Raw genomic sequence first — 16,785 nt, 5'->3', positions numbered from 1 at the left:
ACTCGAACATGAATACTTTTGACTTTGTTCATTGTTACTTCTAATTGTCAAAGTTTGATCCACTTAAAGCTCATGTATATGTAAAGCCCAATGTGGGCACTTTTTTTTTTAATATATAAATGTGAGGCACTTATTAATGCAGCTTCGGGGTCCACATTGGGTTAATTCAAATTAAATCTGAATATTTACTACGTCTAGTCTAACGGGTTAGTCTATTCCGATAAAACTACAATTACCACATCTAATCACATACACCTTGGTTTTTATTTTTCAACATGGCTTAAATATTATGAAATTATCTTCATCCACTAATCTTAATTGTGGGGATTTAGTAGAGTTGAGTTTAAGATTCTGTTTGATAATTCAATTCAGCATCTAAACTTAAAGGACTCAAATTTTAATATGTTTAGACGCGTTTGATAACTAAAAAGCGAACATCTGAATTAATCAAATGATACTGAATTTTTTAGGCAAAATTTGCTCCAAAATTTGCTCCAACTACTAATATGTTTAGTAAGCAAGTTGAACTCGAGCCAGATGAGATTAAGCTCGCTCGACGAGCCACATGAAATTTTTGCTCGACGAGCCACATGAAATTACAAAAATACCCCTATTTGTATAACTAATTACTAGTTGGAACTTGGAATTCAAGCGTCAGAGGGCTGAGGTTCAGAGTCTTCAGACTTCAGAGCAAAAGTTGTTTCCCCAAATTGTGAATTGCATTTCTAATTGCTTCTCCCGCTGTCCCGCATCTCTCTTTCGTCTTTCCTTCACAATTTCTCAAACAAACCCTAGCCACCGCCGCCACGAGTGCACCGCAGCCACCACCGCCACCGCCACCGCCACCCTTCAGCCACCGCCACCACAGCCACCACCGCCACGTTGTAAAGTTAATCGTCTGCAATTGTCTGCAATTACTGTTGATATTTGCAATTTGATATATCTTTTTCCTTTCCAGCTCTGTTTCTATGTGTACCTCTCAAATGCTTGCTAACATCTGCTTGTTAACTTAATGTGTCCTCGTTCAACTCATCATGTTGTGCATCCTTTTTTTCCCTATTTTCTGTAATGACTTGCTATGTCACTGCACATGTTTATTTGCCAATAGAAAGAAATAATCCAAGCGTACACTATCTTCTCCTTTCCCAGATATTACAACTGCAGCAATTCAGTTCATAAATTAGACTAGGATGATATTATACATAAGAATTTAACTGGAATTAGACAATATGGAAATATAGAATTAACATCGAATAGTGGAGCAGCAACGATGAGATGATGAGAGTATACAAGTGTCAACAATGCTGCAGCAATCTTTCCAAATGCTTGACATCCTAATAGTAGCCTCATATCCAGCCTTGAGATTATAATAACACTTGCTATCAATGTCCGTAAGCATCATTTCAGAGGTGTCCATCTGACTTTGAGGATCAGTTTTTCAATTTTTTAACTACTAACATAGTTTTTGGCTAGATTTCTTTTTCTGAGAAGTTTCCAATGAATATAGATACTTTGTTTTCTCTCTAAACATAGAAATAGACCAAAAAACAACAGGTTCCCTAGTATATTTTTCGAGTTTGTTGCATGGTTTCTTTGCCTTGGTTGTTAAAACTAAAAGTTATGCGTGCTTATGTACATTGAAATCATGTACTTTACTTTTCTTTAGTTAGAAAATGTGTGCTGTGTTCTCTTGATATCCGTCTTCTTTTCAGTCTGATGGCGGGCCAAAAAATTGTAGTAACTCAAATTGATCATCACTTCTCATACCAGTAGTAGCAACAAATTGGTCCTATAATTAATTTCTGAGGGGTGTAAGTGTGGAATTAAAAGTTCTTGGCGGAAACCTAATTTGGAAATTGAAGTGTGCATGGTTTTTTTAGCTTCAATTGTTAGCTTTTCGAGCCGTGTCCATCTCATTTCTTGTCAAGATGATGATGATATCAGTTAATTTGTACCTAGTTTTTACTCGTTTATATTTCTATGGACCAGAAGAATTGGTAGATTGCAGTGAGCATTTAGTTGACAACAAGGATACTAGTTTATTAGATAAATCAAGTATATTTTAATTTGGCTGCTTGTTTGAACAGAATGAATCTTGAATTGTGTTGCCATTGGAGATTTGGTATCCTGAGTTTCATAAATAGGTTATCCAGTTGGTCATTCTGCAAACTTTGCTATCTCTTCAGCCTCTTTTTTTTTTTTTGCAATTTTCTAGGTCAGTCGATTGTAAGTGTCAGAAAGCAGGGATGGACAGTCACAAGGTTGAAGATAAAGAGGTGAATTTCTCTCCTACATGCTTAATCAAGACTAGTGACATGATAATGAGGTTCCTCAATTTCAGAGGAATCGCTTGCTATTGCACTCTGATGATCTATCTGTCAAGTATTTTGCAAAAGTGCAAAATGGATTTTGACATTACTTTTCTGCAACTGCCTTACAGTTCTCTATCATGAGGAAGATCTCAACTCTTCTTTTTTACTTCTTTTGCATTCTAATTTTATTTTACTTCTGCGTCCATGCTTGGTTGTCATCTATCATGTTTCTAGTCATTTACATGGTCTAGACAAGCTTGTAACAATCTTGGCACGCTTAAGGATTGTCAAAAAGTTTGTCCACTCCTAGGGCTTTGTATTGAAGGCTTGTGACTTTATTTTTTAGCTATTTTTGTCATTTCCTACAGTCCTAGATTAGTTTTACTTCCAAAAATTTTCCATGTGCAAGTTTTCCTGGATATTAATGTTCTGGAAGGTTTGGGAAGCTCTTTCCAATCTTGAGCTCTTTTCTGGGAAATATGTGAAACCCGGAGATCCTGATGAGACAAGTTTGCCACCAGAACAGTCCAACTTTACTCCATCAGTTTCCAAACTTCTTTCATTTACACAGGCAGATATTGTATTACCTTCCTCTTTGTTATCCACACACATATGGAATCACTAGAAAATGCTAACACACAGCCTCCTCATATTAACACAGCTAGAATTTCGTCCAGAAGATTCAAGTCACTTCGAAAAGTATGGAGTTTCAGCAGCATCTGTGGAAGCAGAACCTTGTGTCGTGGATATTAAAAGTTCAAACAATAAAAGATGGAGTAGCCACAACTTTCCATGGGCAAAGGGGCTAGAGGTGGGCAAACCTATATATTCTTGCTTCTGAAATATGAGCCATGCACTTAATTGCATCTGATGTCAGGAATTCAGCGGAAGATTATTTGGCAATTTTTCTTTGGAACCGGAGCAAAGAGAAGTGATCAATGCAACTATGAGTGGACGCGATGTTTTTGCAGATGTGTCAGCTATAGACGGACGTGAAGTGACATATCAGGTAAAAGAATTTATTCTGTTTTAACCCACTCGTTTTTGTTACTAATATTATACTGGCATAAAACCAGGAGTTGGGATTGATAATATCCGGCTAAGCTGACTTAGTGCGTCAGAATAAGTTCACCAATCCAATTCTCCATTTCAGTTATATGGGCATATTTTCAAGTGTTTTCATTCCTGTGTTCAATAAATTTTTTGGACTGACCCTTATTGTACCTAATTTTGTATACTAAATTTTATGTATTTAGATTTAACACTAACCTAAGATGTTTTCCTTTGAAAGACTAATATATTTCCTGACCACATAATTTGTTGTTGAAGTTGTACTACTGTTTATGGGATTGCGAAGAAACAATAAACATTCCTGGTTGTCTTTTGTGTCATTTGGAACTAGTGATGTGTTCTTTAAACTCTGATTAGACAAGTAATTCTGCTTTCTGTCAGGTCCCTGCTCTTTTATGTCCTGGGATGACTTTGGTTGTTGTCCCACCTCTTCTCATAGCCAACATTAAAGTTAAGAATCCACCATTGGTATGTCTGTCAAATATTAATCTTTCTGTCTTTTCTCTATATTATGGCACTCTACCTAATATCTTCATTGAAAATTCTTATTACTCATAGGGAAGAAAATCTATGGGTCTATCTGGCTTAATGGAGCTGACTGAACAACAGAGGATTCTGGGGGAGCTTGTGAAAGAAAGTAGTGAATGCAAGCTGCTATATGTCACCGCTGGCACAATTACCAAGTGTGTAGTCATATATTTCTTTTTGACTGTGTGCTTTACTAGATGCATTCACTCTGAAATTGGGAAAACAGATGGAAGTTGGAAAGGAAATTATCCTACAACCACTTTGTTGTCTTGAGTTTGTATTTTAAGTTGGATAATTTTTTAGGAAGTACTACTATGAGCTGTTTGTCTTATTGACCTCAATGCTGTTGGAAAGACAACTTAATAGTTTGTGAACTGTGTACCTTCACCTTTCTGCAAATAGATCTGTTCATTCTGGAGTTTGGGAAAAAGTCAGAAAGTTGGTTTGCCAACATTTTTAAATGCTGTATGCTGTATGGTTTTCCTTTTCTAACCATATGTTTCTTTTCGAATGCAATTAACTTGCTACTAGACAAGTAATGTATTAATCTGAGGAATGAGTTCCCTCACAGGAGATGCTGCACTAATTTTCCACGAGGAAAGATCTAAAGCACCATGAAGCAAATGTTGGAGACCTCTTATTATGTCTTGCAAAACCTATTTCTCTAACTCTCTGATAAAAAATCAATCCAAGCACAAAAGATCAGTTCCCTCCTATTCTTCCCGTTCCTTTCCCTCCCATATCAATAATTCATGTTTGAGGCTTTTAGAGTCTTTGATTACAGGAATCCTTATTGGCCGTATTTCCTTTTGTTCGTTAGGAATGATAATTTAACCTGCTAGACAAATTAATTATACTGTGAAGCCGGCATAATCAAAGTGACGGCCTTTCCTTTTTCTATTGATCCATTTGTATTATGATCAATAAAAGCTTTGCAAAAAATCTTTTTTCTGATAGCGATATTATTGCATATTGAGTGACCAACCTTAAGGTTTGCTTGTGAAGTAGGGTCTTATTATGTCGTGGAGTTGGTGATTTTTTTATACAAGTTTCTTTTACCTCCTGGAGCCCTTTGTTATGATTACGGTACTACTATTGGACATTAAGGGAAGTTCCTACTGACTAGATATTCAGGTTGAGCGTGCCGAGGAGTAGAGTAGGCGAAGGTTGCCGCTATCATCTCACTGGAGTCCAGCCACTACAGCGGAAATCATCACTGTAAAGTTTCCCACACTCTTGTACCTTTTTCCCCCCTTAATTGTATTGTTTTCTTCTTTGTCTGCAATCATGTCGGTTATGCTTTACTTTCATCTTGTTAGTCGATTTTAAGTGGTTGGAATTGATCATAGGTTTGAGTAGAGCTTTAGATTTAAAATTCAAGCTCAGGCCGTATAAGGAATTGATGAAAAAGAAATTTCAAAATTTTTCATGCTCACTACCTATTTGTCGGAAGGTTCGAATGAAAAAAGAAGAAAATTTGCAAGGAAGCGAATAGAGGGATGAGAAAGTAAAGACAAGGAAAGAGCGTAATTCTTCTTGAAGAAAACAGGGACACGAATCAAATTCCTTGGAACCAATGCCCAATTGTGAGGGAAAGGTATGCAGCAATTATACGTATATAGTACCCAATTGTAAAGGTTCAGAAGCAATGAGCCCATCACTTTCATATGCCTCCAAATACCCTTATTCCTTATTATAGTGGATGGATCATGGATGACAATTTGATAATGCCGTGCAACCTTCAACTTTTTCGAGGGAATTATTTTTTTTTTGTTCAGATTTTTTCTATTGAGAAATTTATCACTTGTATTTTTCCCTTTTACTAAGCAAGCAACTCATTACTCGTGCTAAAGAAATTATTATTGTGATGTTGTAAGCTCCTATCTAACTTAACTACGAAATATTTTTATCCAAACACAATCAAGTAGTCTTTCAGTTTAATAGCAGACTTTATTTCCTCTAAATCTTGCAGTAGAAAAAAATAACATCTACGTGGGGGCAGTATGCTCTGCTTGCTTGTCATCATATACCCAAGTAATTATGTTACTCAGTACATTGCTTAAGAAACCGTATTGAAATGTAAAAACTTCATTGTCACTTAATTGGTGTACATTTTCTGTAACTATGATAATACTTTGTGCTGAAAGATAAATTTTGTGTGTTTGCTGATTTGTTTCTCTTGTTACCTTTGTCTCCAACTCCTTGCTTTCAAGCAGTAGATTTCTTCCTTTCCCTTCCTCTGCTCTTCCCTTGAACTAAACCTTGCATTAGAACGCAGCTTACCAATCTCTCGGTGCTTGCAAGTTGCCAAAGAATATTGTGAGCAATTGGGTGTTGAACCTTGTATAAAACTTTTTGAGCAATTCAAATCATATGAAGGATTGTACTTCTTCTTGGGGTCTTATCTGAGCTCAAGGTGAGATATGTTGGAAATGAAGTGACTCTTCTTCGTTTTTGACTTGGCCATTTTCTCTGTCTTTAGTCTGTTGCCTTCATATTTTAAACTCTGGTTGTTGCAGTGAGGACCCTGACATCCATTTTAAGTATATTGAAGCAGCTGCAAAGACAGGGCAGATCAAGGAGGTTGAGCGTGTTACAAGGGAATCAAATTTCTATGACCCAGAGAAGACTAAAAATTTCTTGATGGAAGCCAAGCTTCCGGATGCTAGACCCCTAATAAATGTGTGCGATCGATTTGGTTTTGTTCCAGATCTTACACACTACCTGTATACAAACAACATGCTCCGGTATATTGAAGGATATGTGCAGAAGGTCAGTTGCTTTTGAGAACCTACAATTTTTGGTAAATGGTGCATACCCTCTGAAGCTGAATTCCTTTTTTTCATGTGTACATAGGTCAATCCTGGAAATGCTCCACTAGTTGTGGGGCAGCTGCTAGACGATGAATGTCCCGAAGATTTTATTAAAGGCTTGATTCTCTCTGTCCGTTCGCTTCTTCCTGTTGAGCCTCTCGTGGACGAGTGTGAGAAAAGGTGCTTTTTCGTTGCTAAAACAACCTTTACTTAGCATGTCGGTGGACTTATTAACTGTGAACTTCTGATTGCAGGAACCGGCTTCGGTTACTTGCCCAATTTTTGGAGCATCTTGTGAGCGAAGGAAGCCAGGATGTGCATGTGCACAATGCACTTGGAAAGATCATTATAGACAGTAATAATAACCCTGAGCACTTTCTCACTACCAACCCATATTATGATTCACGTGTCGTGGGCAAATACTGTGAGAAGCGTGATCCTACCCTTGCTGTTGTTGCCTATCGGAGAGGGCAGTGTGATGATGAACTCATCAATGTAACAAATAAGAACTCCCTGTTTAAGTTGCAGGCCAGGTTGGTTGGTTTTCTGTGCTTAATTTTGTGCTGAAAGATAATACGTTGCATTAGTGTGAGATTGGTCTGTGAGTTTATGCATTTTATAGAGTGTTTCATCTCAGCCCAATGCTCGTTTGCAGCTGCTGTCGATTAGACCAAGTTGTGTTAAACTTCTCAGATTGTAGTGATAAACTTTTTGATTGTCAGGCTCCAGGAATGGTTTCAATGATGAGGGAACTCCAAAATCCGCTGCTAGGAAGTCACCATCTTGGAATTGATGATACCAAAAATATTGCAAGAGTGGTACAACACATGCTTATAGATGGTGCTCTTTTGCAAATTACTGCAAGGAGATTACGTGGTTCTCTTGAAAAAGTTGAGTTTCTATTTGAAAATGGTATCTAGTTGTCACTCTACATCTCTTTACATTCACCTTGTTATGATCGTCATTTCGGACTAATTTCTTTGTGCTAATTGCATATATATTCTTCATGAACTTTTCTTCTCCAACTTGAGAAATGGTCCATCAGTTTCTCAGAAAGTCGAAAGCCCTCCCAAAACTATATGCTTTGATTTTTTCTGAATTTTTATTTGGGGATGTTTAAAAATGAAAGGTAAGAGAATTTGAATGGGGAAGAATACAATTTACAGGGCAAATTTATGCAATAATTTTACGTGTAACATTTAAATGATGTTTTAGGAGAATTAACTTTGTTATAGTCAGCAAATTGCTAGATTTCTCCAAATACAAAAATTTACAGTATTTGATATGTTTACTTACGATATAGTCTAGATGTGCCTCGGTGCTTCCTCCAAAGTTGCATGTTTAGACCAATTTGCTTCTGCTTTATGATTGAAGTGGACATTTCTTTGCATTTAGAAGCTACATTGCTTTAGATGCATCTCAGTATGCTGCGCGTTGACTAACTTGTCGCATTCACTGTTTGGATAGGTGGGAGTATATTGGCGTCACTTGGTTCCTTTCAGCAAATGTGGTTTTCAAAATCTAAGTAAGCTTTTACATCCACTCTACCTTTCAATATTCAACTTTTCTCCTTTTTTTCTCCCCATTTTCAGTCTATTTTATCTCTCGATTAACAGGTTTGAGGAACATGGAGCTTCTAATGTTCAAAGAAAATGCCCGTAAAGTACATTACTGGTGCAGACAATTATCACATTAGACAAAAATTCATGGAGCTGACTTCACTTTTGATTAGTTCACTGACGGTATGGGTTGCTCGGTTTTAATATCCTGCTTTATAGGCGCCCAAACAATGTACTATATATATTGTACCTCTCGCGAATCGTTGCTAATGTTGTACAATTACGTTACCTGACTTTTAGTTCAACAAATTATACTTGTTAGGGAATCTTTCAAGTTTGTACTTGTTACTGACTTTTAGTTTAACAAATTATATTTGAGCATTGACTTTTGCTTTTAGATTACTATATGCATTCTGTTCTTTGGGATAATTTTACAAGTCCTTTGGATTTTTTGATTGACGGAATGTATAGCAGGGACTGGGAGCACTACCCGCAGGTTGCTTCTATATAAAAAAAAAAAAAAAAAAAACTCCTGACAGTTAAAAGTGTCAGCATAGCTCCGTTAAAAAAACTCCTACTTATTACTAACTATAACTATCCTGACACTTTCGATTATCAAGAAAACGAATTTTCGTTGGCAGATGAGATGTTATAACAGTATAGTTTTCCTGACACATTTGAATACTACATACCTATCCCTACATTGGAAGGGACGACACTCGTCCGAGGTGTGAGGAAAGGTAAAGTGTCATGTTAGATTATGTATACGGACACCTCTAAATGCCGTTAAAGGTCATTTTTGTTGTAGTGGTAATACGCAGGGTTCTTCTGTCCAAAGACCTTTTAAAGGATGAAAGGACAATTCTGAAGATCAATTGGACAGATACACAGGTTGGCATCGATATATCCCAGAGATGGAGTAAATGATCCATTGACCTTTCATGGAAAGCTTCAATCAGCGGTAATATCTCCAAAAGAAGCTGTGTATTTCCTTCTGAATTCCACTACTAATTAGTCTACTGTCCAAGACTTCCATGAAAAATATGTCATCCGAAATTTTGAATTCAATAGTTCCAAAAGATAATAAGATAGAATTTTGATTTATATATTGCTTTGAACCTTTATGCAATCTTTGTTTGCGTGAGCCTGCAAGTTTATTTGAAATACTTCTTCTACATTTGATTTGCATGGATATTTTATCCTCATAGTTACATTGGATCAATGGTGATATGTTTTAGGCTGAGCAAGAGCACATAGAAGGATCGATAAAAGCTCTACTGAACGCGGCGAGGGAGACATTCAATTTTGGTGTAAGTCTTGAATCATGAGCTGCAGTTTTATTCTGAGCAAATTATTCGGATAGCCGCTGAACTTTTGCAATCGTCAAGTTTTGGTCACTAAACTCTTAAAAGTTTGGTGTTTTGGTATTGAACTATCTAAAATTTAGATTTCAGGTCATTTAGTCGTTGACTATAGCTTTTTCTTTTGTCTCGTGAATCATGCGAGCACTCAAATCTGTCATGTTTAATAATTGAATCAACGGAATGACCTGAAATCTAAACTTTAAATAGTTCAGTAATCGAAACGAGACTTTTAATAGTTCAATAGTCAAAACTCAACCATTCCAAAAGTTTGGTTACCATCCAGATAATTTGCTCGTTTTTATTCTTGATTTTCATAGGTTTTAATAATATTCTCGTAATTTGTACACAGGAAATTCCTATAATGGCGGGACACATAGTTTACCCAAAGTTTGAACACGAGTATGAACCAATTAAGGAAATAGGTACTTCTACTTAAATCTTTTGTAAGTTTTAAATGGACTTTTGTATTTTTCTAATTTTAGCAACAATTAAATGCAGGAAGCGGTAGCTTTGGAGTCGTGTTTGAATGCAAGGTCAAACTTGATGACACGTATTGTGCTGTTAAGCTTATACGTTTTCCCGCATCAGAAGATGAAGAAGAAGTTCAACGTACCGAATCAAGAAAAAAAGTTCAACGTGTGATTAATGAAGTCAAAATGCTCAGTCTTGCACAACATCCAAATGTTGTGCGCTATTCTCAGGTTATTTAATTTTTTTCACGACAAATACCAAATAATATCCAACCTTATGTAATTTTCTCTTAAAATGCATTGTTTGCTGCTTTACTTTTTGTTGTCATTCTCATTGTAAATAAGTAGTTAAGAAAATTGTATATTTGTGATCTGCTGTGGTTTCAAAAAATGGGTTGGCCATTAAATATGCTATTTTAACCTTTTTAAGTTTTATATTGCAGTAGGGGCGCAAATGAGCCTAATCAAAATGAACACCTTAATGTTTAAGTTTGTTTGATTATTTTAACGAGTTTAAAATTTTGTTTAAGTTTGACTTGTTTATTTGTCGAACCAAGGTTGAACGAGTTTTTTTATCGAATTCAAAAGTTATCGAACATAAAACGCTATTCAAGTTTGGTGTGGCTAGTTGGCGAACCAAGTTCGAACAAGTTCTTACTGAACCGAGCTCAATTTAAATATTAAGTAGCTCGGTTCTTTTTTTTATTACTATTTTTGTCCTGTACATGCTTTAAAAAATTGTTTATGCTACATATTTTTAGTTAAGTTCTTTTTACTTTTAAAAAAAATGGCAATCTAAACTAAGAATTTGTTTTTGAAGGCATGGATTGAAGATTACAGAGAACAAAATCGGGTCAGAGGTTAATACTCTGGTTCCGCTTCATATGGCCCGAGGGAGAGGATGATGTATATTCATATGGAACTTTGTAAGGGGTATGTTCTCATTCTTACTGATTCTCAGGTTTTATTTTATTTTTCACTATGAGTTGATCTTGCATGATAAATACGCACAAAGTGGAAATTAAGCTTTAAATAATGTATAGGTCATTGAAGTCTAAATTAACGGAGGAGGAGGAGCTACGTACGGATATGGCATGGAGTTACTTTCGGCAGATTTTGGAGGCTTTACAGTTCATACACGGCAAAGATATTATTCATCGGGACTTGAAGCCGGATAATATTTTCATAGACAACAGTGGAACAGTGAAAATTGGGGACTTTGGATTAGGTTCATTTAAGTAAATTTGGTGCTTTACAAAATTGTACCTGGGTAATGAGTTGGTTGACTAACCAATTTTTCCTGTTCACAGCTCTGCGTGAGGTTGTCAGATCGACCACAAAGGATGTCAGTTCGACCACATCCTCGACCACGAAGGATGTCAGTTCGACCACAAATTCGTCACCAGTTGGTACGTATCTCTACCGTGCACCTGAAATGAAAGAGAGGGACCCCAACAAGCCCACCAACAAGGTGGACATGTATGCCTTGGGGTTGATTGTATTCCAGCTGTTTTGTCCCCGGAGATGTTCTGAGCTCGAACTGTTGAAACTAACAGAATCGCCCGGGCAAGTTTGCGAAAAGTATAAGGTGGATGAAACTGCCAAGCCCCTGATCTTGAAGCTACTTCGGACAGATCCATTGAAACGGCCTTCTGCTGCTGATCTTCTACAGCATTTAGATACATTGGAGGTAGATATTCTTGATAGTTGTATCTCAATATGAAGGATGTGGAACTCTCAATTTTTATGTGTTCTACTTTGCTAGTATGCTAGTGCATCATAATCTATTGCCTTAATTCAGAAGTATTAGTATTTATAGAGAAACTATGTATGTTGATTTCATTTGTATCCTTTCCAGGGGAAAAAACAAGAAGCACAACTACAGAAACTTTCATAGCATTTTGAAACTGACATTTAGCAACTGCGATGGGCCATGCAGTTGGCTGTGCCTGAAACTGGGGAAAACCCTACGAAATGGATGCTGTTTATCACTGTTTGACACTTGCAGAAACTTGCAAAGTTGTGCACATGGTGCCATGTCACCTAGACTCCTTTTTGATATTGTATAATGAATTTGTTTCTGCAACAATGCTATTTTGAAGTGTGCCAAAGGCATTAGGCCATTTCTGTTACTGAAAAGAGTTTCAGCAACTTCCTCCTAATCCTTGTCTGTGTGAAAAATGCTGAGAAATTCTTTCCATGTCTTGTGTTATTAACTGGGCATTCAAGAAGTTAAAGTCTGCTTTCCTTCATTGATAACTTTTGTGTTTATTCTTTACTCTTTTTATTTCATTCTACCACTTACATCTCTGAGTGTTTGCCTCTTCATTGCTGTCGCTGGCATTGGTTTGTAGTTATTTTTTCATTTGTTTCAACTATTAACTTGCAATTGTGGCTCTGATGACACAAGAGAAAAGGAGCCTTATACTTTGATAAAATTGGTCAGGCTGCAGACACGAGGGTCCAAAATATTCCCATAGAGAATACGTCGTCGGATCACAGGCCTCACAAGTTGGAAAACTGTCCGATTCATATAATTATTAATACGTTTAGTTATTGCATAATCTTGAATTTCATGTAAATTTAATTATATGAGTTGACAAATTCAAGATTACGCCCGATTTATATGATTTTACACCATTTGAATGTGTCATCCTGCAGAGTGAAGCACCTTAATTACGTTTACATACTGTATTAGGAAACAGCAAATGCCCTGAACGTGATTTTTCATGGAATTATTGAAAATTTTAATAGGTTTTAAAAAATTGAGACCACGTTTCATCCATTGTTAAGTCTAACCATTAGCAATCTTGTGTAGAACTTTACACTTGGATTGCCCTTCAAAATTGTCATTAACTTTTTATTTTTGTCTCTTTAAATTTTATTTTTTGTATTATAATCTGTATTCAGATTCCAACTCATGTGCTATGTTGTGTATCTATATATGAAATACCTAAAACCATTCTAATTAGGCCAAGGATGTCAATGAGAAAATGCAATTAATTTCTCTAGTTCCTTTTTAGGACAATTGCTGCAACTCTTTCAAAATAAAGCTGAATTCTTTTCCATTGATAAGAATTAATCTAGCAACCATTGCATAAGTTCAATTTGAGCCATTTTGATCTCCTTGTAATAACAACAAAGAATTTGAAGGTTTGAATTGTTAATAGGAAAGTTTATTTCTTTCTGTCCTTGTACTTTATACTAGAGGTGGCAATTGAGCTGAAACCCCAATGAACTACCCATGCTCAAAGGAATTTTGGGCAAGACGGGATCCCCTAGATTTGATATTGGGTCTTAAATGGCATTAATCCCATAAATACCTAACAAATAATGATAATATACTTGGGTATTACTTAGAAACCATTAGGGCGCAATACATATTACAACTACCTTGGATAAAAATTTAGTCCAAAATTTACAAAAAAACTAAAATTAGGGGATTTTTACGTAAATAACTCAATATTAATTAGTCTAAAATTTTAAAATAGAAATTTTACATTAATTTTTTTGTGACAAACAATTTCTTACTAAAAAAATTGTAATATGACTTATTTATACTTGTTTCTAACTCTATGTAAAGCAAATGCATTGTTGTCAAGTACATGTAACTATTGTATTATTCAAGTGCTAACTAGTTTATATTGAAGAACTAACATTGTACTATCAACTAATTTTAAAAAAAGGCTTGAATTGTAAATCATCATATACAAGAATTTAGCTACAATGATTTACAACGTAGTATTTAGAGGGTGCAAAATGTTATCTATTTCATAAACTATTTCTCTTTGGCTAGATACACAAGGTTAAATAAGAGAGAAAAGAGGGGGGGGGGGGGAATTACATGCAAGTATGCAACGTAACTTCTTAGACAAAGCCGTACATTTTTTTGGACCTTTACTCAATTTCATACTTCTTGGACATTTATATTGCCTTGCACATGAAACTTTTAGGCAAACACAGATATAATTTAAAATTGGGTAAAATGTGACAAATTGCAAGGCTACATTTAGAAAACCGAATCATCTCCTATTACTTATTACATGATCATTTAAAGCACCAACTCATGATTTTTACTTGTTCTGCAGTGAAGTTCTGAGAATCACGCCTTCACTCCAAAATCTAGGGGATTTCTTTATTGAAACTGTAATTTTCTCCTCCTCTGCTCCAAGCTCTTGTATTGTTCTCTACAGAAAAGAGGAAAAAAAAAAAAAAAAGAAGATGGTTCTACCACATAGAAGCAAGAATCCTTTTGTAGATAGCATTTCTTCTAACAAAGAACCGAGCGCCTTTGGAATTCTTTCATACAATTTCGCGCCTTTGCTACACGTACGGCAGAAAAGTGGCGTCAATCCTATTCCCGACTTTTTGCTATTACATGCTAACGGTTTTCTCTGTTTATTGTTTTTTAGCAGTTAAATAATTGCTACAGAAATAAGGGTATTGTTGACAGTTGATCCCCGCCGGTGCCGGTGGTGATATATGGTCCCACAATCACTCCGGGAAAGTTAAGCGAGATTTTGAAAATGCTAGGAGAATGAAGTGATATATTATGAAATCTAAGGAGAGGTTTTTGAAATTATCCCTTTTTAATTTTGTTAAAGTTGATTCTATCACATTGACTCTCAAGAACAAGAATTTTCGAAATAAATAATGTGTTTCTTTTGGCGATTGACAAAAAAAAAATGAATGTAACGGGTGTTCTCGAAAAAGAAACAAAAGGTTGCAAAAGTTAATTTTGAGCAACTAATGATCAAATAATTTGCATAAATGAGCTTTGGGTATTTTAGTTAATGACCCTAACACTTTGTGGGGGATTTATTTCAGCATGGAAAAAAGTAGCATACAATGAAAATAGTAGCGCAAATTCTACAAAATATTTTGTTCAAAAATTACGATTAAAAATTTGGCACAAAAACATGAGTGTTTGGTGTGTTTTGGATAAATTGAAAAAAAAATAAAATATTAGGGAGTAAACTGCAAAACACACCAACTGGAAAACACATCAAATAGAACTATTAATGGGATCAGGTCAGTCCGATCTCGATCGGATAAAAAGACCAATAAACCTAACCTTTTATTGGATTGGGCTGAGTTTGAATCTAAATATTAGATTCAAATTAAATGTGAGTCGAGTCGGAGGTTTTTAACCCAAAATCCTATATAGGCGCAACCCACTAATCTGAATATATATATATATGTGTGTGTGTTTGTGTGTGTTTATATATGTATATGTGGGTGTATGTATATATGAATAATTCAATACGTAATACATTTATACTTTGGTATATACAATTATATATCCAAACAAATACATAATTACTAAATACTAATACTTGTATGTCAAAATATATCAATATATATTAGAAATATTAAATATAAAAGCTGGATTTTGATAAACTTATACAATGTACAAGTCCTTAAGATTTGTCTTTCAAAAAAAAAAAAGATTGTCTTTCATGAGTTAGTTTTTTTTATCTTATTAATAATATATCATTATATAATTGATGATAAGTTGGTTTGTTACGCTATTCTATGATACAATTGGTGATCGGCTGGCTTCTATCTTATAATAATTTGACACACACAAAGGTTGTTGAAAAATTCTTGGTTCATGTACTTTTTAATGAACTGTTACTGGTTCATGTATAATTTTAATATTTTTTATATCAAATTAGGTTTACAACCTAGTAATTATAGTAATTATATTAAGGAAATTAAAGATTAATAAGCGAGTTTGGACTAATCCCGAATTAGGCTCAAAACCCTAATGTTTTGTAAGCCAAATATGAGTTTCACATTTATTAACCCGAATCTCATAGTCCAAAACCTGAAAGTATTACTAATTAGATGAGTCGAACATAAACTTATTAAAATCTAGTTCAAATAACCCGATTGACAGGCCTAACACCAAACCTTAGGGAACTTCTTGTCATTAGACCTTCGTTTTATTCACCAGATTTTTTTTTTTTTCTTTTGAAGCAACAAACAATAAGCATTTTTGTTCCTTCGTATCCTCAAAAGCATGGAGCGTTTTATTCACTGGAGTAACTAACTACTTAATTGCTAACTGGAGCTTAAATGCCATCGTTTCACTAACAATCATTCACTTTAACAAAAACTACGTCGTTCACCAGATTAACTAACCGCTTAATTGCTAATTGTAGCTTAAACGCCACTGTACCACTACCGATCCTTCTAATTGTCAAAAACTACATCGTTCCTACGCACCAATGCTTTTATTCTTAACAACATTTTAACCTTTGTCCTAACCAAACATATCGCTATCAGGGTAAATACCGGCCGAAATCTACCACAGTAGCGCGCGTTTCGTCTAGACTGCGCCCTAAGGGGCTAACACATATCCTCTTGAGAGATGAAATCTTAGTGAAAGCTAATTACAAAGTACAATAGCCTTGGCATATCCTTATTTGGTTAGTCAATATATTCATCCGATATCCTAATTCTTCTTAGTTACCAATAGTCTTGGCTTTACTTTCTATTTTCTTGAAAAGATGAATATTAATGGAAATCTCTTTTTCTTTGGACTTTATGAATCCTTAAATTGTTATGTTTTGCACGTTTACATTATTGTATTTGATTTTAGTCACCTTAAATTTGTGGATATTGTGAAGCATTGCCAAACAGAAATTGAATTTTGTTTTAGA

General features: G+C 35.2%; 1 protein-coding gene across 8 annotated transcripts; it reads left to right on the top strand.

Moving 5' to 3' along the window:
• Positions 1-659: 659 nt before the first annotated feature.
• LOC113697878 (clathrin heavy chain 1-like) lies at positions 660-12,376 on the top strand. Of its 8 annotated transcripts, none has more exons than XM_072058289.1 (22): positions 661-889; positions 2,216-2,276; positions 2,749-2,883; positions 2,974-3,123; positions 3,190-3,321; positions 3,765-3,851; positions 3,942-4,066; positions 5,046-5,129; positions 6,190-6,327; positions 6,431-6,683; positions 6,768-6,904; positions 6,979-7,257; positions 7,447-7,614; positions 8,192-8,249; positions 8,341-9,244; positions 9,522-9,593; positions 9,997-10,069; positions 10,146-10,348; positions 10,938-11,050; positions 11,161-11,345; positions 11,428-11,807; positions 11,976-12,376. In XM_072058289.1, exons 2-13 carry the CDS (start codon positions 2,247-2,249, stop codon positions 7,466-7,468), a joined length of 1,572 nt encoding a protein of 523 aa, XP_071914390.1. In that variant the 5' UTR covers positions 661-889; positions 2,216-2,246; the 3' UTR covers positions 7,469-7,614; positions 8,192-8,249; positions 8,341-9,244; positions 9,522-9,593; positions 9,997-10,069; positions 10,146-10,348; positions 10,938-11,050; positions 11,161-11,345; positions 11,428-11,807; positions 11,976-12,376. The 8 variants fall into 8 exon arrangements, with proteins under 8 accessions (XP_071914393.1, XP_071914390.1, XP_071914392.1 ...); XM_072058291.1 differs by having other exon boundaries at positions 7,447-7,636; XM_072058290.1 differs by having other exon boundaries at positions 7,447-8,249; positions 11,428-11,526; positions 11,674-11,807.
• The last annotated feature ends 4,409 nt before the right edge of the window (positions 12,377-16,785 follow it).

The sequence above is a fragment of the Coffea arabica genome, chromosome 7c, assembly GCF_036785885.1.
Source record: "Coffea arabica cultivar ET-39 chromosome 7c, Coffea Arabica ET-39 HiFi, whole genome shotgun sequence".
NCBI classification, from domain to species: Eukaryota; Viridiplantae; Streptophyta; class Magnoliopsida; order Gentianales; family Rubiaceae; genus Coffea; species Coffea arabica.
This window is presented reverse-complemented; position numbering and strand designations above follow the sequence as displayed.

Bases quoted from the DNA above. Each gene is read 5' to 3' on its own strand.
- LOC113697878 (XM_072058288.1), top strand. From the start codon at position 2,247: ATGGACAGTCACAAGGTTGAAGATAAAGAG. The intron at 2,277-2,748 runs GTGAATTTCTCT...ATGTTCTGGAAG, and splicing joins ACAAGGTTGAAGATAAAGAG to GTTTGGGAAGCTCTTTCCAA. The intron at 3,322-3,764 runs GTAAAAGAATTT...GCTTTCTGTCAG, and splicing joins GACGTGAAGTGACATATCAG to GTCCCTGCTCTTTTATGTCC.